The sequence below is a fragment of the Anser cygnoides genome, chromosome 6 (assembly GCF_040182565.1).
Source record: "Anser cygnoides isolate HZ-2024a breed goose chromosome 6, Taihu_goose_T2T_genome, whole genome shotgun sequence".
In the NCBI taxonomy this organism is placed as follows: Eukaryota; Metazoa; Chordata; class Aves; order Anseriformes; family Anatidae; genus Anser; species Anser cygnoides.
This window is the reverse complement of record NC_089878.1, coordinates 25,831,958-25,857,100: the sequence shown is the minus strand read 5'-3', so window position 1 is coordinate 25,857,100 and position 25,143 is coordinate 25,831,958. Positions and strand designations below refer to the sequence as shown.

Genomic DNA, 25,143 nt, shown 5'->3' with positions numbered 1-25,143 from the left:
CACTTCCAATAATTTACGAGCAGTTCTGGCTAACCAGGGAGGTCTCAGTTGCCTGGAGGTTAACAGATGTGATGCCCATTTACAAGAAGGGCAAGAAGGAGGACCTGGGGAATTTCAGGCTTATCAGTCAGACCTCAGTGCCAGAGAAGGTCATGGATCAGATCACCTTGAGTGCCATCACATGGCACATACAGGACAACCAGGCGATCAGACCCAGTCAGCACGGCTTTACGAAAGGCAGGTCCTGCCTGACCAACCTGGTCTCCCTCTATGATAAGATGACCCGCTTAGTGGTCGACAGAAAGGCTGCGGGTGTCGTGGTCTTGGACTTAGCAAAGCGTTTGGTACTTGTTTCTGACAGCCTTCTCCTGGAGAAACTGGCCACTGGTGGCTTGGATGGATGTACTGTTTGCTGGGTAGAAAAGTGGCTGGATGGCCAGGCCCAAAGAGTTGTTGTGGATGGAGTTAAATCCGTTGGTGGTGTTCCGTAGAGCTTGCTGTTGGGGCTGGTTTTGTGTAACGTTTTTATCGATAACCTGTATGAGGGGATCGAGTGCACCCTCGGTAAGGCTGCAGATGACACCAAGCTGGGCAGGAGTGTTGACCTGCTGGAGGGGAGGGAGGCTCTGCAGAGGCACCTGCGTAGGCTGGACTGATGGGCCACGTCCAGCTGCACGGCCTTCAACAAGGCTGGGGGCCGGGTGCTGCTCTTGGGGCACACCACCCCACGCAGCGACACAGGCTCGGGGAAGAGCGGCTGGGAAGCTGCCCAGCAGAAAAGGACCTGGGGGAGCTGGTCGGCCGCTGGCTGAACGTGGGCCAGCCGTGTGCCAGGTGGCCTACAAGGCCGATGCCGTGTGGGCCTGCATCAGAAACAGCGTGGCCAGCAGGACCAGGGAAGGGATTGTCCCTCTGTACTCAGGAGCAAGCTGTACATTATAACACTATTCTGTACTGTATCACTAGAGAAAGTAGACTCAAGTTTCAGGATGCAGCAAGAACTATGTTCTAGACTCACCGTTTCTCTGCTGGTGGCACTCACATCATTTAGTGCAGCTTTCTGTATGCGGGGTCTTGTGACACCACTGTCAAGGTAGAGGGTTATCTTACCATGGGGTGAGTTACCTTCTGCTGATGCTTGTCTCTTTTCAGGGTACTGGAGGAGCCAGGTGGTGGGTTCAGACTGGCTGTCTCACTTTTGGTAGAGCAGATGTATCCCACCGCGGTCCCATCCAGTTGCTGTCACAATTGTGTTGTACTTCTCTGGCACAAAATAGGGAATGATCGCCCCAGATTAACATGCCTACCATTACTCGGGATTTTCTTCCATATCACACCTCTTCCCTAGACACTGTGTTCATTTGGATTCAAGGGATCAGCCTTCCTTCGAGAGACCCTCAGCTGCAGAGTCTTCTTAGTCCGCAGTGGCAGTTAGAGATGTGGGACCGACCTCGCTGTGGTCAAGTCTCCTGCCCTTCCAAAAAGCCCTTGTGCACCAACCTTTGCCAACGTTTTCCTTCCCTCCAGCATGCACATACACAATTTCACCAATTCTAGCATTTCCAGATGGATGAAAAATTAAATTGAGGAAAATTTTTAAATTAAACTTTGAGTTGCTTAATATTACTGAAATAAAGATAAAGAACTTGCACTTAGGCTGAGCAAAAGTTTGTTTAGCATAACTAACAGAACATACTGCTTTCCTCTTTGCTTTACACTTCAGTTATTCAATCACCAAGCAACACTAGAAGAACAGAAGTACTATAAAATTTCTTATTTTTTAGTTTAGACTTCTAATTATTGTTAGAACAATCTAAAAGTCAGATATGCATCTCTTTACAGGGAAAGCTTTAGACAATAAAAAAGCTGAGACAAACTAATATTCATAGTTTTATTGTATCCTTTTATAATACTGACTAGAACGCCAGATTTAATAATATTGGATGCAGGTATAAAAATAGTCCAATCCTTAAAAATTATATTTTGCTACTACAGTACTGTATAATTAGTGAAGGCTGAAAATATGATACAACTTTAAATAATACTGGTTTGGAAAACGTCCTTAGAACCCCAGCAACTTGGAAGCGAACAATCAGAGCTACAGGGAGGGAAGCAGGACAATGTGAAGGACATAACGCAGGTTTACATTCAGGTTGATAGAGGAAGCACAAACAAATGCTTAAAATTTACCTTTTGAAACAGACTTCACTAAAGGTGAGCAATACTACCGCAGTTCTGAAAGCCGCTCAAAGAAACTATGATGACTTTACATATAAGATTTTGTCTTCTGCTAGGAGAAAGTCTTGCAGAATTTAACAGGACTCAGAACAAATGGCTGAGTTTAACAGAATTTCCTTTTTTTTTTTTAATGAAAGAATTAAATATTTAATCTTTTTTTTTCTTTAAAGTTAACCATCCTAATGGTTTTTATAGCAGACGTTTTATGTCAGGCAAATTCTGTGGCACTGTTCAAGAGAACTGATCACTTTTTACTGGATTCCCCAGGACTCTTCCATATTGGGTTTTACAGACTTGTGGGCCACCTGCTCCAGCAATTACCCAAGCAAGACTCCCATCCCTTTGAGCATTTTACCAGAATGAAGACCAGGGGACTTAGCATTTACACACGACTTTTGATGAACATTAGGTACCCACTTTAGGTTTTCCATCAACAAGGATATTACTCATACACAACATAAACCACACGCAGAAGAGGCGTGTCATCCCAAACATAACCTTACAGTACAGAAGCCACAGTGTTACACTCAATTTCGATGTTTACTTCTGCAAAACAAGGAAGTATATTTATTTTCTTCCTTTCTTTCTTTCTCTTTCTTTCTTTCTTTCTAAATTTCCTCTTTTTTTTCTTACCTCTTTACAGATTTCTGTCCTGCTTTTCAATTCCAACAGTTCAAGGGAATGAAGAATTAAATACACATTGCAAGACTCCCAAAATCTTACAAGCACACAGTGCATACCCCTTTCAAAACTGTGAGATCTTGTTTCATTTCTGAAGGCACAAGTACGTGAACTGATGGGTAGTTCTTATCTGTGAATGCATGAAGCACCTCTACATCCCTAGAAGATCTCACACAATGGGAAACACATTGGCTGATCAGTAAAAAAAAAAAACAAAAAACTTTACAAAATTCACATTCATCCTCTTCTCAGAAAGGTGTTACAGATCTTGAACAACCTGTTCAATCTCACATAATACAGGTTCTGCTACAGTAATAAGGATACATCCAAAAAATAAATACGACATGAAAAGGCAGCAACAATGTCACAGAAATGGGCAGAAAACAGAGCTGCAGGAATGCATGTTGTACACACAAGTGACCCTGACTTTGGAATGATTCAGGCCTAAAAAAACTTCACTAAAATCCGTGAAAGAGTTATCCCAGCCCACTAGAGTGGATGCTGGATTGGGTCCTTTGTGTGTAGAGAGGAAAAAACCAATAGTCAGCATAGGAAGAACATTTAAGTAAAATGCATCCGTTCTTGTTAATTTAAGGAAGAAAATTAAAGATTAAACATCACTATGAGGGAATGAGAAGTCCAGATGGATTTGGAACGGATATAGCCATTGACCAGCATTAGGAACACGTCCCGAGGAAGCACTTCACGTGGCTGCAGCAGTGTCCAAAACCACTCTGCTGCTCTCTCAGGCCCTGGTGAACAACCTTTACAAGTGTTGGCACAATTTCGCAGTCACGAACACCTCTCAGTAAATGCAACTTATTGCTATTTTTAGATATTTTTTTTTTCTTATTGCTCATTGTGGAAACAAATCACTTTTAGAAGGCAGGTCACAGGCAACATCTCTGTATATGACTGTGACAGTGAAACTTTATGGGACATGCTGAAAAAGCAATGAGATTAATTGCTGGTCTTTTACTTAACACTATATATGTGGAGGGCAAAAAGCATCAAACTATCCCTGTTCCTTATACTCCTTACGTCAGCCAAATTCAGTGCTTCGAGGTTTCAACGGTGTGCAAAAGCACTCTGGTTTTCCAACGCAGCGTGGGAGGGTCAGCCAGGATGAGCAGCGGTGCAGGACAGGGACACAGGGAGGCTGTTGCACCCCTTTTCAATGACCCCTCCAGCCTGCCTCTCACTGCTCTGTTCATTCTGACTGCCTCTCCTAGGCTGACTGCCAGGGGTATTCCTCTGGGCAAGGGGCTTTTGCCAACACAATTGTCAGAGCACTATAGCAGCAAACATATGCCTCCTACATCCTTCTCTTTCAAGCAACAGAATTAGCTTTTTTTTTTTTCCCCCAAAGTTAATCAAAAATACTCCCACACACCTGCCCGTGGCCCCTTGCTGACGGCTCAGCTGGCCACAGCAGCCAGGAGTACGAGCAGATTTCCATGCAGTGTTGGTGCGGCTTTACCTCCTTTCCCCACATCAGGCTGAGCCACTTGCAGCCTCCTTACAAGAAACATGCCATTTCTATCTCATCCTCTTGGATAGTTGAGAGCAATTCTCCTTGGCAAAAGCATCCAGTGTGCTCAAAATTTACAATTTGGGGTAGCTAAGAGAAATCTAAATAGCCTGAGAAACAAGCTGCGCTTATTTAGGCACCCTAGGAGAGTTAGGTACTGAACATGGAGGTATCCACATTTGAAGGCAGGCCTGATAGGGCACATGGAGACCTGACTTATATCCAGCAGGGTCAACAAAACCTAAAACCACTACCAAAAGGTGCTTTGTTGATGGCAAACGGACAAGCAGATGGAGAGGATCCTGGTGGCAGTTTCAGCAGAGGCAAGCTGCACGGAAACAGGTCACATCCTTGCTGCAGCAGGGAGAGCCCATTGCTACTGGGATGCGGTAGTAATTTATTGCAAATTAATTGCAGTAAAGCTACTGTCAAACCATGGCAAAACACACTGCACTCCACCCAGCCTCTCTGCCTTTGTGGAGCCGTTGGGTTTGGGTGCACACAGAGGGATCGCTTCGCGGGGAGCGGCAGGGCTGGCTGACACTTCCTGGGTCCCCACGCGGGTAAGCACCTGCACTGACCTCGGGGCTGTCACCTCCCCAAATCCTTTCCTCTTCCCCTCCTGGAACACCACTAAAGGTCTTGGCAGGGGCAGGTCAGCAGAGACCCCTTTCCTTCTCCTGTGGGATAAGCATTGACTTTTTTCTCACCAAAACCAAAAGGAAGCTGCAATGGGTTAATTTCATAATAATTTCCCCAACATTTACCTGTTCTGGCAGAGACAAAATTTCAGTGCAATAAAGTTTGTTCTTTTGGAAAAGAGCCAGGTTTTGCAGTCCTCACCTAGAAAACCCTGCTGGGTTTACTGAGACACTGACAATTTGCAAATTGGTGTGAAATGATACAGACCAGGAGTTTTGCTCATATAACCCATATGTTACACTTTATATAGAAGGATTAATCTGAATTTGTGAGCTGGTATTTCATACTTTGGTCTTTGCACCTGTCACACAAAGGAACATTTCACAGCCTTCAAACTAAACAAGTGATTAAACGTACCTTGTATAAGTAAATACCTAAACCCTTTCCTGTCTGAGGAAATGCTGGCATGCAGTTAAATCCTACCATCACTGCTGGGACATGCTTAGTTTTTGATAAGCTGCTTTAGTAGACAGGGACAGATTCCAGTGCTCATCTATGCACTTTGGATTTAGATCCAGCACAAAGCCCCAGCTTCCCCATTTTCATCTGTAACAGGGACAAAACCCTTCTCCATACCATAGGAGAGGCAGTCCCATCCATCCTAGGCATGCTCAAAACTAGAGTTGGTGTTAGGTAAAAAACTCACCCCTGCAAGAACAACCCCACCAACATCCTCTTTGAAGGACCTCAGAGCACAGCAGGGCCAAGCCCTTGCTTCACATCATCCAGTGGACCCTGCGTAATTAACATGTTGGATGCTTATGACGGGGAGAAGAGTGTCATTCACAGACTGAAAACACTGGGAACAGTTAATTCTTGTGCTTTACTTGTTACACTATTTTGGATACTGCAACTAGAATGTTCCTTAAATATAGTTCCTTTGGCAGCATAAGCATCCATTCCCTGCCTACATGCGAGATAAGATAAGCAGCGTACTACCACCTGCAAGTTTGATTGTGGATTAAGTCACATACATTGTCACCATAAAATGACGTCAGTGCACAGCATACTGCCCCAGGCATCCATAAAGATCTGTTTTTCTGTAAGACCACACTGCTGTTATTAGGTGGTGGATAAGGGGTGAGGCATACAGAGGCACTGCGGTTGCGATGACTTCGGTTATCTCTGCAGTAAAAATAAGTGGGAAATATACATCAGTAATAAAATCTCTTATGACACCCTGCTCTGTAAAGAAAAAAGTCAATAAACTTTTGATCTGATCTTTGGTGAGGAATATAATAATTTACATTCTTCAGCTTTTGCGAAGGTGATTTATGTGAATTAACACCTAGATGAGGAAACCTGCCTGGTTTGAATCACTCGAAACTAGGACAGAAGAAATCAACCTATTTTGATATGCAATCTTTGCTCCACTAGGATTAAAAGCATCATGTTTCTCTCTGCCTTAAATGCAACCGACTGCAGAGAGCCTTTTTTTCCAACGTATTGAAAGCCTCCACAGCTCCTCCTGAAGTCAAGGTGGCTGTGGAGGGCTGAAAACTACGTCCCACCCACAGTGCCCAAAACTCACGTGCCGCCTGCCCAGCCAGAGACATAGCCTTACTGCTCCTTCCTTGAGTTCCACATAAGAGGCACGGTGAATTCCCAGCTCATGTTTTTCTTCCTTATGAGCAAGTATTTTACATTTTATCGCTGTTTTTATAAGCCTTTAAATCCCTGCAAGTAAACAGCCTCATATGATCCTATGCAGAAGCACTGTGATGATGTGTAGCGTCATCACTTCTGAACCACGCTGGCTGACAAAACGACAACATACACAGACTCTTCCCTATATATGCAAGTTTTCAGAGCAGCACAATCAACTGTGCCTGTTTTCAGTTTAACTGCAGTGGTATGACTAACTTTCCCCTACTCCTTGGAGACAATCAACCCATGAATTCAGCCAACACTGCCAGGCACCAGCCTTCAGCAAGGGCCCGGCCATTTGGAGAACTTCTACCAGTATGAAGGTAAGGGCCAAAGGACAAGCCAATTTCCTGTCATACACAAAGCAAAAAGCAATGCAGCAAGGGGAAAGGGGAGTGGACAAACTTGTCCTACTAAAACCAGTCACACGGTGAATCTTTGCATGAAGGTTGGCCAAGAAGACAAGCACAGTCAACAGTGAACAAGATCTGTAAACAAAACACTCCCTAGTGGTATTCACTGGGTGCTGGGCACAGTTCATCTGCCTGTACTTATCGATGCTTGCCATGTAGCGTAAAGGGTGAAGAAGCAGCACAGAACAAAACCGGAGTACATGCACGAGCTTCCGCTTGGGTCTTTTACTGATGTGCACATTGAGCCATTCCCTCTTCCTCCTCTTCCTCACTGCTGCTCAGCAAGTGTAACCATTCCCCAGGGCAGCAATGCTTGGCATGGAGTTCAAAGATCATCCTGTTATATGGGAAGAGTAAGATTGGTGTGGGCTGAACTGCCAGGAGACACATTGTACCTGGGGATCAAGGGCCAATTTGCGTCAGTCTTCCACTCCCTCTCTGTCCTGCTAAAAATAGTCTCTTCTTCTGGTTTCGTCACTAATGAAGGATGGATTGTATTGTCCAGGGTAGATGCATGAATGTCGAGATCCAGGCAAACCAGTGTAAGGAGGATAAAGTCCATTCCTTTCCAGTTCAGGATTTCTCAGTCCAGTTGGCTGTGTTAGCAAAAATAAATAAATAAATAAATAAAAATTTTAAAGGGTCTTATTCTCATAGTCAAATCCTCTTTCCATCACAGCCTTACCACCTTTCCCAGCAGTTATTTCAGTAGCTAGAAGGAATAATAATATGATCACTAATTATCTCTATAACTTGGAATGATTTTCACTGTGAGAGTTATGCATTTTCTGGAGGGCAGTATTCTGACGCAACTGAGTTTTGACATCTTGCCAATTAAAAGACTTGAAGTTTACCTGGCTGGAAGTTTACCTGACTCCATCAAGTGCAGTCTAAGTACACAGTTAATTTTTAATCCAAGCAAACTGTACTGATGATCTCAGGCACTGAAATAACACTCCTTAATTCAGGATATTGTCCCAGAGTCATCCTTAAAGGAAATGTTTGTAGAAAAGCCAAGTTTGTTTCCTTCTCTGAGTATTATCTGGAAGGACTTTTTTTCTCATTTTCCTTCATGCTGTGTAACCCAGTAAAATTGCTTTGGGAAAACTTCAAATACAAGCCAGAAAAAAGTATTGCTCACTGCTCTCTTCTCTGGAAAGCAGGAGTCCAGAAAGTGTGATTTGGATGAAATCCTGCAACCTTCACTGAAATGAGTAACCCCACACAGATCTTGACTGCATCCAGTATATTGATGTGGGTTAGTGACAAATGATACACCAATACAACAGCTCTGGATATAGACATTAGCAGCTGGTACCAACCACGCAGGTATTACAGTGTCCATTATGGCAGGTATTGTGACTCTTCCTCTGCCCTACACAGCCCATTACTCCTTCACCACCTCCTTCCTGATGTTTGTTCCCACAGAGCTGGAGGGATGTTTCTTATGCATCCTTCCGGCTTCAGAAAGGGGCCTGTACCCTGGAGAGGGGAGGAGTGGAAGAAGAGAGGGGTCCTCAGTGACCAGCATCTTCCCATTTGGGGGCGAAGAACCCCCAGGGAGAGGTCTCAACCTTCCAGCATCATCAGTGAGGGTGAAAGGGAGAAAACTGCCCACAGAGATTCCTACAAGACTGCCCCAAACCTTCAACTCTCCTTCTCTACTCTACAATAGGGCTTTTTAGGCATCTACCAAAATGTTCCTAGACATTTCCCTACCACTCTTCCTAATGACACCTCCTTGTGGTATTCACCACACAAGTAATAGCTGGAGTCCACCGAACTCCCAGTGCCTTGCTGTCTATGGAAGCCATTTGCTTAGCTTTTTTGTTTTTCAGGAAAGGTATCTCTGATTCCCAAAATAAAGGAACGTGTCTTTGCTGTATCAGGTACAAAGGGTTAATAGTTAAGCTATGGATAGATACCGAGTAATACACATCTGTCATCTGCAATAGGTTCTTGGTGCTTCCGTTCTCCTGCATCTCGATGGTCTCTCTGCCCCACTCTTGTGCTCGGGGGTTCTTTGGATATTCAGCATATGGTGACATCTGGAAATCCCCACTCTTGAAAATGAGTTTACTTATGTCATTTTTATTCTTTCTGTTTAGAAAAGAATGAAGGAAAGCGAAAAGATGTAACTTATCCTCATATATTATGTGCATTTCTGACATGATCTCAGGAGACTTACCACATGTTGCAAACTTTCACTGGGAACTAAGATAACCAGGTGAGACCTCAGAAGGGCTACAGTCCACCTCCTGCTCCAAGGCACAGATAGGAGCCGTATGACTGTGCCATACAGAGCACTGTCTGGTGGGATTTGAATAGTGATTCCTTGATTTGAATATCCTGATTGAGGATAGAGATAGCATAACATCTCTGATGCCTTACTGTCCTCTTGGTGAAAGAGTTTTTCCTTACATTCCGTTTAAATCTCTCCTGTTTCAATTTAAGCCCCTTGTCTCTTGGAAATGTGCATGTTCACTAGAGTCAATGAAAAAGCCTAGGAAGAATGAAAAATGCAAGGAAGCCCCCACACTATTCAAGTCTCCAAACGCTTAACTGTAGCACTTCCAGGCACCACATTAATTTCTGAGAAGAAAGGCCGGCAAGTTACCAGTCTGAACAACACCAAACGCCCCTACATCACTGCCATGTTGTAGGAGCGGACTTTGGTGACATTCCCAGTTCAGAGCAGAGTACCCTCCAGGAAAGCACACAGCCTGTCAAAGGCCAGGACTGATGAGAAGACTGGTCTGTCCCCGCAGAGATCTGCACACTGGGACCTGGAGTGACCATCTCACCTCCCAGCTGGGCCTTGCTGCTACTGAGAAATCCAGCTGCTGACTTTAGTCAGAGTGCTTTGAAATCCTAGATTTGGGGGCTGGAATGGGTGGCAGAGGGTGTTACTGCAAGGCAGCCCTTTTTCATGGTATGTAAATCATGAAGCACAACTACCTCAGCAGCACATCTTGCCTCTACTCCGAAGCTATCTGCTGGTATGGGAACTACACGTGTGTGTGTGTGTGTGTCTGAGAGGTAAAGACACAGTGAGAGCACGTGCAGGACTTGTGCTTGGAGGAAAAGAGCGTTGAATGCACTCCCACACCTCTTGAGCAATGGCCCAGAAGCCCTTCCTGTTGACTAAACTCCTCTCTTCTACTTAGCTTGCATTTTTGGAGGCTACCGCCTGGTGCCCTGTGGCTCTGAGTGGAAAGGACTTCTTTGCCTCTCCATCCATACAGGACACAATTGCCAGGCAATTCAGAGACAGAGTTGAATTTATTAACCTGACTGCTGGAAAAAAAAAAAGAAAAGGCACATCCCAAATGAAAGCACAAGGCAATACTTAAATATTTCTGCTTAAACTGCTTGCTTAGCTGTACCTGTGCACCTATGTTTCTTTGATCCTTCAGGGCTTCTACATGGAGCGCTAGGTGCAGTGTAACTACGGCTGGCGGTGGTACCTACCGGCAGCAGGTGACAATCAGCGCTATGCCCATGATAAGCAGAAGTCCCCCTCCTGCAGCCGCAATCACCACAGTGATGAGCTGGTATGCTAGGGACGAGAAAGACATATTCTCACTTAGAGACAGCAATGCGGTCGTAAGTATTCATGTAAACATATCCACAGTCCTCACACGAGGGGATTAACTGTTTGCTTCCTGCCTTCCCTCCTTCTGTAAACAATATTACTGCAATTTTTCAAGAGAAATAGATGGAGCTGGGGATCTCTTGCTGAGGAAAGGAGAAGCTCCTGTGTGCTGAGGGGAACGATTCCCCTTACTGATAAATCTCAGTAACTCAATTGATCTTTCATGGATTCACCTCCAAATATCTTGCTTCACGCTATCTGCGCTATCATGACAGAATATCCAGAGAAAGATCTCCAAGGAAAATATTGATCTTGTTAGCAGATAACATTAACTCAACTGTGTCACAGAAATAATTTCTGTCAAAGAAATATTTGGGTCGACAAAATAATTTTTGACAGACATTGAGGAAACAGAAAACCCTGACAAGAGTAGTCTGCACCTACTGAGTTTTAGACACAGTTATTTGCAATTACTTGTTGCAAATTTCCCACTTCTGACACAGTGGAAATGAAGTGAAATGAAGTGAAATGAAATGAAACGAAACGAAACAAAATGAAACAAATGAAATGAAATGAAACTCTGTACTTACGGTTTCCACAGTTGAACCCTCCTAAGCCAAAAGGGCAGCTGATAACAGAAAACAAGAGGGAGTTTCAGTAGCTTGGTTGTGCCAACAGGTCACCAAAGCAGGATTAAGAAGGATGGTGGGGTAGGAGGGGGCAGAGCAGTCACCATACCTCACACAGGTCTCGTTTTCCAGCTTATATCCATCTTCACAGGCTACAAGCAGACAAGAGAGAAGGGCCATGAGCACCGCACAGTGGTGCACAGGAGGCATTCACCATCGCTGCCTCCCTCGGCAGCTTCTCCCCAGCCAACCTCGGGACCAACAGCAGCAGGACCACCACCCGCTCCAATGCGACCCAGTCTCCTCTGTTTTAAGCAAAATGCTGTGAACTTAAACTCAGCTCCCACTGGCTTTGACAAGGCCGTTTCAGAGTTTCCCAAGAGCTAGCCTGGAGCCTGCCACAGGGTGGGCAGCTGGTAAAACAATTCCTGACACAATCCCTCCTTGCCCAAATGGAAACTCACCTCATGCTTGTATTGTTTCTCACAAAATATCAGAGTACAAAATCTGCAAGTGTCACCAGCTTTCATTTTGAAACCTCACTTAAGCTGTGCTACTTTAGCAATGATGCACGTTATTCATTGTTTTTAAATGTTAATACTGCTAGATAATGTTATCCAAACAGCTGCGGTTAACCCAAAGTGAGATGTTATGTTTTACCTCATGAAAAATGCCACTTTCTTTTTCTCTTAAAGCTGGAACTAAATCAAAGTTTGAGATGTCATATTTTACGATAGTATAGTTGTATTGAATAGAAATTAATTTTTTGACTAGGTATAAATAACCCAGAAACTGCGACGTATAAAATGTTGGTTAAAAAACAACCCCGAAGCCATACTGCTGTGCTTAACGGACAGCTATCTCATCATCTGAATGACCTGAGAAAATTGTATTATGCTTCTGATGAACAGCAAAGGTGGTGACCCACTGGGCACACAACTACAAGTTTTGGGTTACTGCCGAGATCAGCACTTTTTCATGCACTAGTCCCTCAGTAGGCATTGCTCGTGGATTGTTTTCCCAACACCATATGCTTAAAAACAGCAATACAGCAGTTCTTGAGTCCTCCTCCCTCTGCCTTGACCTCTAGCCGCAGGAATAAGGTGCAGCTGCAAGCATGGGGGCTTGCCAAGCCCCACCAAGCTCAGGGAAATCCCTCGGGGTGCAGGGGTCTGCCCCGCAGAGCTGCGGGAGGGTGGCCGAGTGCTCGCCTCCTCCCCAGCACAGCACGGGAGATGCCATTGCCCCGGCACAGCTGGAGCCTGCCTGTTTTCAGAAGCACCTAGCACAGGAGGGGAGGGAGGAGAAAAGGAGGACAAATGTGCAGCTTATTATGATGGGCTGGCAATACCATAATAAACCAAGAGAGACCCCTAGTTTTCTAGCTGGACCCAGAAGTTTATGGCTCTTGCAGCACCAATAACAAGGGGTGTCAGTGCCAGCTGGGAGCAATGTGACCATGACCTCTCTTTCATAATGCAGGTCACAGAACTTCCCTAAATTCAATTCCAGTTTCAAATCAAATAGTTGAACTGGAACTACATTTTACAGAACCATCCAAGCTTGATTTTACTATTTCCAGCGACAGACAATCAACCACAACCCTAGGTCAGATGCTCATAAAGTTAATTTCCCCAGCCATTAAAAACATTCACCTTCTTTCTGTTCTGCATTATCCCCATGTCAAATTCCAGTCTTTGGATGTTTTCTCGGTAGGCTGGAAAAGGTTATATTATCCCATTTCTCCTCCTCGCCATCAGATCTCTCCTTTGCCTCTTGTAAAGCCAAGTGCTTTGAGATTTTCAAGCTTCCCTGGCTCTTGCAACTTTGCTCTGAACACTCCCATTCTCTCTCTGACCCTTTTGAGTTCTGGTTCCCAGAACCGGATGTCGCAAGCACAGGGATAACAAAACCTCTCTTCTCCTGCCTGCCCATGTGTCCTGGTTCCAGTTAGGACAGAGTTAAGTAGCTCATAGTAGCTGGTAGGGTGCTATGTTTTGGATTAGGATGAGAAGAGCGCTGATAACATGCTGATGTTTTAATTGTTGCAGAGCAGTGTTTACACCGGGCCAAGGACTTTTCGGCTTCTTGCTCTGTCCTGCCAGCGAGCAGGCTGGGGGTGCAGCAGGAGCTGGGAGGGGACAGACCCAGGACAGCTGACCCAAACTGGCCAAAGGGGTATTCCATACCATCTGACGTCATGCTAAACAATATATAGGGGTGGCTGGCCCGGGTGGGGGGGGCCGGCTGCTCGGGAATAGGCTGGGCATCGGTCAGCGGGTGGTGAGCAATTGCATTGTGCATCACTTGTTTTCTTACACATTATTATTGTTAATACTATTACCATTATCACTATTATTATTATTATTGTTATTATTATTTTCCTGTCTTAATAAACTGTCTTTATCTCAACTCACAGGCTTCACTTTCCCGTTTCTCTCCCCCATCCCAGAGAGGGAGGGGGGAGGGTGAGCGAACGGCTGTGTGGTGTTTAGCTGCCAGCCGGGTTAAACCACAACACCATGCCCCTAAATGCACCAGGCATGGCATTAGCCTGAGCCAGAGCTTGGGACTCCTCTTTGCTTGCCAGGCCCCCTCTGCAGCTCTGTCCCAGTCCCGGCTTTTCAGGAGATCTGACCTGCAGGATGCCTGGCACTCTTCTCTCGGATGCTTGTGGTCATATGGAAATGCTGTTTGCTACATCCCAGAGGTTTGCTACATCCAAGAGGTGCAGGAGCTGTGCCCAGCCATGCGGGCACACGCATCCTGAGCAGCCTCAGCACCGCAGCCCCCCTTGGGCAGGGGCAGCCCTGGGGACCCACCGGCACACAGCTGCCAGCCTGGGAGCTCCACGGGGGCTGGAGAAAGGAAAAGCAAGGTCCTGAAGGTGTGTGTCTCTGTGTCTTATTTTACTTAAAGCAATGCAGAGCTTTAATGCTCAGAGTCTATGTCCTTGCCTCTCCTCAATGCTCCCTTTTCCTGCCACTTTGCTTTCTCCTCTGGCATCATTCCTGCTCCTCTGAATACACTCCCGGGGGACTCGTGCTATCACGCTCACTTGGCAAGCTCTCAGATGCAAGCAGGGAGCAGAGGAGAGGTTTAAGAGTCAGAGGTCAAGCAAAGCTATTGAGTTTTGCTTTTCTGCTCGGGACTCCTTTGCCTCTGCCTTCCCAAAAGAGGCTCAGGGGTCTCTCTGGAGACCTTTCCAAGGAGAGGACAGCCGGTGAGCTGCTCCTCTTAGTGCAGGGAACTTTACGTGCAACATTACGAATTGTATGCCTCAGAAAAGCTGGCACAGTGGGGCTGTTGCCCTCTAGAAAGACTAGAGCAGCCCTGAAGACACCAGGAAGGCTGAAACCAGCAAGGACCCCGAGATGACTGAATGCACACCTTGACCCAAATGTCAAACTGCCATGGCTCAAAGGGACCCTTCCTGGCTCCAGGGGACACTTTCCAGGCATGCCCCAGGTGACAGACAGAGCCAGGAAGGGAAAAGCAAACCCAAACCTCCCACAGGGAGGCCAGATGGGGCAGCACAATGGCTGTTTCCCTCTTTGCAAGGACATAATGGGAGTTAGCACTCCACGTCTCCACGATCCACAATGAGGGTTGGATGCTCAGGAGACCGCAGTTCCTGTTTAGTCACTAAGAGGGCAGAGATTTTAAAAGAGCCTGGCATATTACATGCTGTATTGATGGGAGAGAATAGCCCTAAATTTCAAATAAGGGCCATAGCATGGCTTTTGAAAAAGACTTTAAAATCCTGATGGCCTGGCTTACCCAGATGGGGATAGTGATGCCAACAGTCCGGTACATCGCTGGAGCACCACACCGTGCGCTCGGCAGCAACCCCTCACCACCATCCCCAGGCTCACCTGGCCTCAACCCCTCACCATCCCTGTCCCTCAGGCACTCCCAAGCTGGTCAGTAAGATGTTTCCTAGTGCCAGCAGAGAGCTGAAGGTGGAAAATGGAAACCTCACAGTGTGGGGGTTGGTCTTTCTTATTCTGCACAGCAAAAAAGACAAGTGGGTAGGAACTGATCACATCTCCCTCTCTCTGAGACGTTACATCACGTAGCACTCCATAACCATCACATTCAAGTGCCTTTCAGCCTTTTAGGTATTTATCTTTACACCACTACTTGGCACAGGTCATGTCCAAAACAAATGGATGGTTCCCCTCATAGGTGGTGGGGAAAGAGTCGGGCAAAATCCTCCCAGGAGTCACCTCAGCTCCCCACTCACTGGATGAGCCCCTCTCTGCCTGTCGAGGTGGAGGCAGTCAGTATTTCCTAATAAAAATCCTCCCCAAAATACAAGTTGGTGGGAGGGAGGGAAATAAAAAGGAGAAAGGTTTTGCCTGGAGCCACAGCGCAGAGGAGAGGCAGGACCACAACCCAGCAGCCAGGGATGCCCATCTCAGAGGGGCCCAGCCCAGAGCCTGCAGCACATGCATTATTTCCAGACACATTTCTCTCACTGATCGGATTTGGAACTGACAAAGCATCTCCTACTTCAACAGTAACCCTGCTGACACTGCCAGAAACAACATATAACCATTATTGAAATTATTATTGATATATCATCAGAAAACTGAATTTCTTAAGAAGACCTACCAAAACTGCTGCAAGTAGGGAGTGGACGCCCTGATCCTACAAAAGTCACTCTGACTGCTGGCACAAGGACAAAGACCTTGTTTAAGATGTAGCAAAAGAAATTTCATGATCTGAGGAGTAGCTAAAAAATAATATAACCCTGAAGCTTAAAATTTCTGTTAGGAACCCCGCTGAAAAATAAATTCATAATCATTTTCAGATACTCGCTTATTTAAAAAATAGTGATGATGTATTGATATAAGCTTGTGAGTTTAAAGCAATTATCTCAAGTTCGCCGAGAGTTCAGACGAAATCAAAACAGGCAGAGCTGCACTATATCTCTGCTCTGTGCCACTGAACTGGAGCCCAAAGCAATCGGGCCCCCTTCTCCCTCTTCTCCATCGTTGTGACTCACAGCATGCTCCAGAAAGAGATAATATTATTCCTAGAGAGAGACTGTATCTCCAGTGTCTGCTGAGAAGTCCCCTAACTAACGAAAAGAAACTTGAGCTGCTAATATTTATTCATAATATCATGCTTTTGCACACACAGTGATGCACAGGGCACACACACACGCACAACTTTTTTAACTGGGGAAAAAAAAAAAGAGTTAAGCAGAATTCAGCCCAAAACAAGAATGCTGCATAAAGGGCAATACCTCTGCAGGAATGGTCCATCTTGTTGTATTTGAAGTACCCGCTTTTGCACTGGCAGAGTGCAACCCCATCGAAGTCAGTGCACTCAGAAGTCTCCTTGTCACATTCGGGGTCCTTCTGCTTGCACAAGCTGCCAACTGTCGGGAGGACACAGCCAACAACAGCACGTTTCTCTCTGAACACACCACCATGCACATTTGCTTTCCCCAGGCATTGCATTCAGCTGATACACTACTTTCATCTCTCTCTTTTTTTTTTTTTTTAACAATATTTGTTCCACTATGAGACAGTCGACATTACAACACGTCACAATTTCTTGCATATCTACTGCCATTTGTACAGGAAAAGAGAGTGGGTGAATAATAAATATTTCAGCTTGGAGGCAGAAGGGGAAATTAAGAAGAAAAATTTGTTTTGGCTCAAGCTGAAACACATCCTCCCCCCGAGACAGTTCAACAAATCATTTTTTAGGTTTATATCTAGCAAAACATTTTGCTCAGCCCAAAAGAGATTCTTCCATTTCAGTATCAAGCCCTGTATTCTTTTCACTTTTAAACCACGGAATCTGTCCTTTCATTTATCTTACTTTGAAGTGATGTTTTACTCTAAAAAGCCAGATTTGTTGAAATGAGCATTCAGCAAAACTGGGGGTAAACAACGGAAATTGTGTCACCAATCTACCTATTTTACTGGGAGGTAGAATAAATGGAACCAACAAATGAGAACGTTTTCATGAGAAGCAGGAGCTCGTATGGAGTATGTGCCACTCACCTGGAGCTCCCCTTTTGCAAACCCCTCCCTGCTGGGCGCACCATCGTATTGTTTGATCTCACATCTTTTCTTTAAGTACTTACACAAGAATAGAATTTGTTGCTTAGTAATTTTGCTTATTTTAAGCGAGGAAGTAGACTTTACCGGAAGCATTGTAACTGAGGTAACCACTGAGTATAATCTGAGCTGGTTCACTAAAGTCATTTACATTGATTCAGTCCACAACAGTAGAGTGTGGCTTTAAAATACAGCATGTTAAAATGAAATCCCACATTGGATTTCTCATCTCCACGTTTACTTTGCCAGAACGACCGGCCAAGGCTTCCCACCTCACCCGAAGTAGCTGCTGCCACCGACCATCCTCACTCCTGGCATCCCACCAGGATCACTCACAGCTACATCACCCCTCTCATTGCCTCAGGAAGGCAGGATCAGGATGTGCAGGGCATGGGGGCAGCAGCGCCACTGGGGCCAAGCCTGGAAAAGGTTCTGCCCAGCACTGGTGGGCTTCTCCTTCTGCACGTTCAGCAGGTGGAGGACTTGGTACAGAAATGATTCTTGGCCCAAAAACTCCAAATGGTGAACAACTTTCATACCCCTCTGTTTCCCCAACTCACAGCCACGTGAGCAGTTTAAAACATCATCTTCAGATGATTCCCATTGAAACGAGACTAAAACTTTCAGAGGAGTTTTGCTAAATGCCAAAATCTTCCTCCCCCTTTTATGAAAGAAGCCAACCAAAACGTGTTCCCCCACCCTCCCATCACAGTCTCTCCAATGCTGTTTACCTCTGTGGAGTGGTTTCAAGCTGGAGATGAAGTGGCAGGGATCGGGGGGAGATTTGCAAGCCCGAATGTAGCTTTGTACGCTGCCGACAATGTCATAGAAAGTCACGTTGGATGCTAAAGAGAACGTGGATTGCACTGAAACATGCACAAAATTTGCCTCCCTAACAGAAAACAAAACAAAACAGCCCTGAGTACCACGGGTCAGTCTGATTCCATTGTTAGTACATTAACAACCTGCTAATTATTAATGCAAGCAATGTTTAACACAGACACAATACCGCGTACAGACTGAGAAAGATGTGCATCATAGCAGGCCGCTGTCTCACTTTAAAGGCAGGACAAACTTGCACACAGAGAGGCATATTTGGGGCTGGATGGGGTGCTGGGTGTTCACTGTGAAAACAGCCACAAACCCACCCTGGGCAGCACAAGCTTTTTTCAGGCTGTTGCTCGGCAAGCTGTCCGCAACAGCAGTACCAGGAGAGATGGCCGGGGTGCAAAGGCATTTCCCATGCCCTGCACTATTGCTGGGCTTGATTTCATTAAGTACAGCACCACCAGGTCTGACTCAAAATGAGGACCTCAAGCTGATCACCCCGAATACTCGGGCAACTGTTGCTGTTTGTCGCTCTTCCTCATGGCCCCTTACCTGGTGGCTTTGACTGTGGAGTGGTGATACCCAGGCAAGCCTGACAGCGAGGCATCCAGCTGAAAGGAAGGAGAGAGCAGCTGTGAGGAGAGAGCAGCATGGCTCCGAGCAGCCCCCCTCACTCCAGGACAGTCCCCAGACACAGGCATTTGCTTTCCCTTTGCAGCAGAAGCAGTGCTGGCAGCACCCAGGTAGTTCATCCCAGCGCCCCACTGCTTTTGCTGCATCTCCGAACCACCTGCTCCTAAAAGAGCTGGGATGAACTGCAGCCAGGAATGGCTGGATGAACTCTTGCAATAATCTGCCTAAATAATGCACAGAGATGTACGTATATCCCCATCCCAGGGGTCTTTTTGCAACGGGTGAAGGCACAGCATATGGGGAACCCACCATCACACCCAGAGCTTGCTCTGAACTGACTGTGGTTGCAAAAGCATAGCTGGGAAATGCTGCTGAGAGCACCGTACGTTCGGCTGGGCTCTGCTGCTGCCCTTCGTCCCATGGGATTTGGCTATGAGCGAGCTGCCACCAGCTGCAGTCCGAGCCACCACAGCCAGCAGGCACATGGGAGATTTACAGTGAGTGTTGTGAGCCCCAGAGTCACCATTCCAACGTCTGACCTCGGAGAAGCATTAACACCCTTTAGAAACCTGGGAAGCTTTAGAAGCTCCCACCACACCAGGATGGTTCAGCGATTAAAAGGGCTAAGCCCAGACCACAGAGCCTTGTGGCTGCCTGTCCCAACCGTACGAGGAGCGCTGCCACCACCCCAGCAGGGGCACTCACCATTGCCAGGATTTCACCCTCCACTTGCTTGAGATCTGCGTACTTCCCGTGGGTAACGTTAGGTTTCAGGGGGACCTGGCCGATGAATATTCTTACTGAAATGGAGAATAAGGTGAGTTAGAACACGTTCATCCTTTCTAGAAACCAAAGCTGTTTAAGCAACACAGGCTCATTTAAAAGGACCTCTGAACACAGAGAGGGGGAAATTTTGTGGCAAGGTGGTTTCAAGTGCCAAAGCTAATTTATAATAATTCAGGTTAGATGCGTCAAATCTTTTATCCCTCCCTCCAGTGGAAGGAAAGCAAACCGACAAGTCAAATTGAAGCACTGTAGAAAGGACATTTTCTCTTTTTAAATTGTTGGACAGAATGAGCAATGACGTTTGAAAGGAGGCCCAAAAGATGCATTTTTCCATGCTTAGATTCAGACTTGATTCATGGCAACAGAATGCAATAATCCAAGTTGTTCAGCCTCGGAGAGATAATATCCCTAAATCTTGTATTAAGTGCCATGAGATACTCAGTGGAAATGAGAACTCAGAGCTCAAGTTTTATGTTCCACCAGAAAAACAAATACAGTTGCAGATAACATTATAAAGCTTCCAATTCCTTCCCATTTTTTCCCATCCACAGAGTCTATCTTCACCACAAATTTTGTATCAGACAGCTCTAATGTAACAACTCCTGGTAAAAATGAGACTAGAATCACCTTCATGGTATTTGCATAATCTGCCCATATACCAGTCCAGGGCACAACCAAAACAACTCTCTAAATTAGAAGCTGACACGTTCCTACATGAAGAAAGGTTTCAAAACACCCTTCAGGGACACCTCAGTCATGCTGCTTAGCAAAATGTCCATGCCTTTAAACCTCGCTGATTAAGGGTCAGAAGAAACTCCAGCAAAAAAAATTCCCCTTTGCAACAGAACACTGCAAGTCCTTGGGATTCAAGACCTTTATTAGACAGGAGGGAGCCAGAACCTGAACCCATATAATAAGTGTGCTGCACAGAAAACATGAAAGGTAAGAAACAAAACCTTGATCTTACAAAGGCTTTCACGGCTCCTAATTTTATGCACGTGGCTGAGCCCACTGAAGTCAGGTTGTACAACAGCCCTGCTCACTGCTCTGCTTTGGGGTTGTAAAACACATTAGAAACAGAATTGGCACATCTGTCCTTACTAACAAGCCTGAGCTCACTGCTCTGCTGGTGTGCTTTTAGGGCAGGCCAAGAAACTCTTACCTATCACTGCGTCTGGTCACGCGTTGGACACTGCACTTGTGTGAACGCTAAAGGCTCTTGTAAAAGTGGTAGTTGGGGGGTACCTTGAGCTCTGAATTTGTCTGAGCCTAGGTTAGTTTATTTTAGAAGATTACAGGTAATTATTTCCATCTTTTTCTCCCTTGTTTTTTCACTTTCATTTTCTTACCCAAATTGCACTTTCCTTTTTCCAGCTCATATCCAAGAGGGCACTGACAGACATAGGAGCCATGGGTGTTGTTGCAGGTGGCCAATGCGGGACAAGGGTTGGAAAGACATTTATCCACATCTACAAAAGCAGGGAAAAAAAAAAAAAAGATCAGCCTATAGTTACAGAATCACAAAAATCAACAACTGTTATGCTAAAAAAGATCAACTTGGCTTCTCTCCTGTGACCCCCTGAGCATTATCAGATGGTTCATTGCATCATTTGCACTTACTGTTTATCCTGTTTTTAATTATTCTGCTGGAGCTGAAAGAATAAATGCAAAACACTTTTCTCTTGAATATTCATCCAAAAGCCCTTGGGAACCAGCGTTGATCCATGTTAATATTAACGCCCAGCAGCACTGCTCCTCTGCAGAGCTCAGAACGCTTTTCAAAGACAACCAACGCTACAGTTCTGGATGAGGACATCGAACAAGGGACCAGCAGGCAGAGTTAGACACGTGGGCAAGGGCTCCTTCCCAAAGTCCTGGTAAGCCACCGCCTGCTGGGTGTGCAAGGGTCTGGGGAGCAGACGCCATCTGGAAACACGGTGCTTCAGGGAATTAATGGTGGCAGCCTCAGAAGCTTTTAAGCAAGACAGCTCAGACTGCAAATTCTGAAGATACCCAATATTTCCCTTTGAAAAAAAACAAAAATTTAGAAAATGTCTGGTCAAAATGGCTCCTCTCACTGTGCATACTGCCTGCAGGAGCACAAGCACACGTCACAGGCGTGCAAGGGCAGAGCGTGGGCAGGACGTGTCAGCGACAGGGCGCTACGAGACGAGCAGGACGGCTCACGTACCACCGGTACGTATCTGCTTTGCAGTTCCTGCTGAGCGCCCTAACAGAGGCGGGAAGGTTGGGCTTTGTGGTTAAAGCACAAAGCACAGGGGCCACAAGCTCACATGCACTATTTGTGACACCCCTGCGATGCCCGTGACACCACGCAGCCCCCGCAGCCCAGACAGTCCCGAGCTGACCCCTGCCTCAGGGCAGCGACTGGGGATAATCCCCGTGCCTTGGGCAGTCTGGCAGAGCCATCTCAGCATCATCGAGAGGGCGACTTGGTGTCTCTGACCTGAGCAGTCAGAAACAAGTGGGTGTATTTTAAAACCTCTGCTGTTGCTTCCCCGTACTTCGGCACGCACTTTGCGTGGTGGGGCTGACAGCAGTTCCTTCTCTCGCAGCAGCAGATGCCCATGTACAAAGCATCCCATGAGGCAGCAGGAGGATATTTTTCATTCTGGCAAATGGCAAAACTCAGTATTTAGAGGGAAGAGTAACTTGGAAAGCATATGAATCACTCTGTAGAATGGATCCATTACGTTAGTTTCTGATTTAAAAAAATCCCCTACAGTTTTGTTTTGTTTTTTTTTGTTTTTGGTATGAATCCATACCTATAATTAAAACCAATCAGCCCAAGAAATAACCTTTAAATGCTTAATTACTTGTGGAATATATACTACTGCCAGTATTGCACTGAGATTAATGCAATTAGTACACACAGTACCCTACACTGGCATTAGGGTCAGCCTCCTGAACTTTAAATGCAGAATCGATTTCCATTCATACAAAACAGCTAAATATATTTACTTGAGAAGATAAGGAGCCTGGCAGCGGTGATAAATGAAAGCCTTTGTTCCTCCACAGGGCTTTTCTCCGCTAGACTCCTCGCAACGTGCTGCAGTTTGCCACTGCCACCTCCTGTACGCTCCCTCATCCCGAGAGCCCCCACTCCTGCTCAGGCAGCAACCCTTCAGCCGCGCGGGGAGACGTCTGCTCGTGCCAAACCTGGGTTCTCCGGGGTGAACACTGTGCCCGAGCACAACCCTTCCCACCTCTAATATCACTATGGATTCACAGAACGCTCCTGGACCACAAGGTAATTAAAAAGCAAATCTGAAATGGTTGAATAAGATGTTTCTCGGCTTCTCTTTGACAATCTCGGTTGCCACAACGTGCTCAGCAAGACCATGGTATGTAACATGCTGGGAGAAGTGACAGGCCCCTGTCGGGTTGGTTATTTAGTGGGATGGGGAGAGACCGGCCATAGGTCATGATAACAGAAAAACTTCCAACAAAAATACTGCGTGCTGGCCAACTGAGTGCCTTTTCACCCGAATAAGAGAGAGATTGGTCTATTCTTCAGTTCTTCATGACAAATATACAGTGCATCCTAAGCTTACCTGGAAAGCCAATCAGCTTTATTTTTTTGAAATTCCCAAATTTCAGCTTAACATTTCCATCGGAAACATTCACCAAGATGTTCATCTTTTTTTTCTTTTTTTTCTCCCAGCAGCTCAGCATGATTGCTAAACCCTTATCTTAAAAATACCAGAACGGAGACAGAATTCTTATTCCCAAATGCTGCTGAAAACAGACTTGTCATACACACATAAGTAACCCTTCAAAGACCCTTCAAGTGGGACCCAGCTACTGCCGGCCCCACCACTGATGAGGACCATTAGACACATTACCTGTTGCTGGAGATGTCCTCACGCCAGCTGTGCTACTTGGTGGAGGGATGGTGGTGCGTTTGGTAGCAGCCAAAGTAGTTCTTATGCTCACAGTGGTCTTAATGGTTGGAGGGACTTCAGGAGAACTTGTAGCAGGCACATTTTCCTTGGCGACCTTACTAGGTATTGCAGTGGTGAGATCCGTAGCTTCTGTCCTTTCACCAGGGGTATAAACATGTTTAGTGGCAGCAGGTGTTTGAGCTCTGTGGGTTTTTGTGGTGCTAGCATCAGTTGGGGTTGGCCAGCGGCTGGCTGATGTTGTCAGCACAAGGGGTTTCACCGTGCTCAGCGCTACTGCAGGGACGATGGCGCTGTGGCTTGTTGCACTTGGTGAAGTGCTGAGGGGAGCATCTGTCAGCACTGCCCGCGGGGCTTCACTGGCCGTGGTGAGCAGCGGCGGTGCCTTCCCAGCGGTGCCCCCCTGGGAGGTGGCGGCTCTCGGTGAGGTGCTCTCTGTTACCACCGTGGGAGCAGGCGTGGATGCGATGCGGCCACCGAGCTGCTCCACGGGCGTTGTGGGGAGCGGGAGAGATGTGGTGGAGGTGAAGGTGGTGGTGTTTGGGGGCTGGTGAGTACCACCATGCTTGCTGGTCTCTCTGGGTGAGCTGCCAGCCACAGCGGCCGTGGAGGGCACACGCCTGACCGCAGTCGTAGCTACGGGGGTGCTTATTCTAGCCCTGTCGTCGGACTGTGAGATGGATGATGGTGATGAAAACAGAGGCAGTAACGATGATAATGAATAAGATGAGGAAAGCAGTGAGGAAGTGGACAAAGAGGATGACAAAGCCTGCAGAGGAGCTGAAGATGCCATCACAGAGGACGACAGCATCTCGGGTGGCTCTGATGTTGCCAACAGGTAAGTTGTTGGCGGTGTTGATGTGAGCGAGTGATGCAGCGGTGACGCTGAGGAAGAGGGTGGAAATGCTGATGAAGATAGAGATGATCTGCCAGTGGGCAACACCTCGGAGTCAGCGTCGAAGAGAGTCGTATTTTGTGTGTTGCCTACAGAAGCAGAAGTCAATGGCTGGGAAGAGTGCACCAACAATGGCTCCGTAGATGGTTCAACAAAACTGCCATTGCTGGATGCGTTGCTCCTCCTGTCCTGTGCCATGGAAGATTTTGATGAGTCAGAAGGGTTTGAAATTTCTGAAAAAAAGGTGGAACTTTCGGAGGAGTCAGCAGAGGTGCTGCTATTTGAGATAGACAGGAGGGTCCTTTCTCCTCCTCTGGTGTACGTGGTTGAAATGTATGTGCCATCCGTATGAGAAACTGAGGTCCTTTTCTCAGCATCGAGGCTACTGACTGGCTGATGGCTACTTGAAAAGCCTGCAGTAAAGGACAAAATACATCAGAATGACAGAATAAAATTAAAAATATTTTGATATCATATTAAAACTATGTGATAAATACATGAAATGTTCTTGTCTATAAATAGGCCCACACTCATCTAAAAGTTTAAAACACAATCCAAGTGT

The 25,143-nt window shown here is 46.2% G+C and overlaps 1 protein-coding gene across 1 annotated transcript in view; it reads right to left on the bottom strand.

Moving 5' to 3' along the window:
- Positions 1-1,877: 1,877 nt before the first annotated feature.
- HEG1 (heart development protein with EGF like domains 1) overlaps positions 1,878-25,143 on the bottom strand; it is a 51,639-nt gene continuing 28,373 nt past the window's right edge. The window contains 11 exon segments of the mRNA XM_066999977.1: positions 1,878-7,808; positions 9,138-9,312; positions 10,684-10,771; positions 11,398-11,435; positions 11,546-11,588; positions 16,691-16,825; positions 18,248-18,408; positions 18,897-18,955; positions 19,683-19,777; positions 21,113-21,232; positions 23,630-24,994. Coding sequence (XP_066856078.1) covers positions 7,659-7,808; positions 9,138-9,312; positions 10,684-10,771; positions 11,398-11,435; positions 11,546-11,588; positions 16,691-16,825; positions 18,248-18,408; positions 18,897-18,955; positions 19,683-19,777; positions 21,113-21,232; positions 23,630-24,994 — 2,429 coding nt within the window. The 3' untranslated portion in view covers positions 1,878-7,658.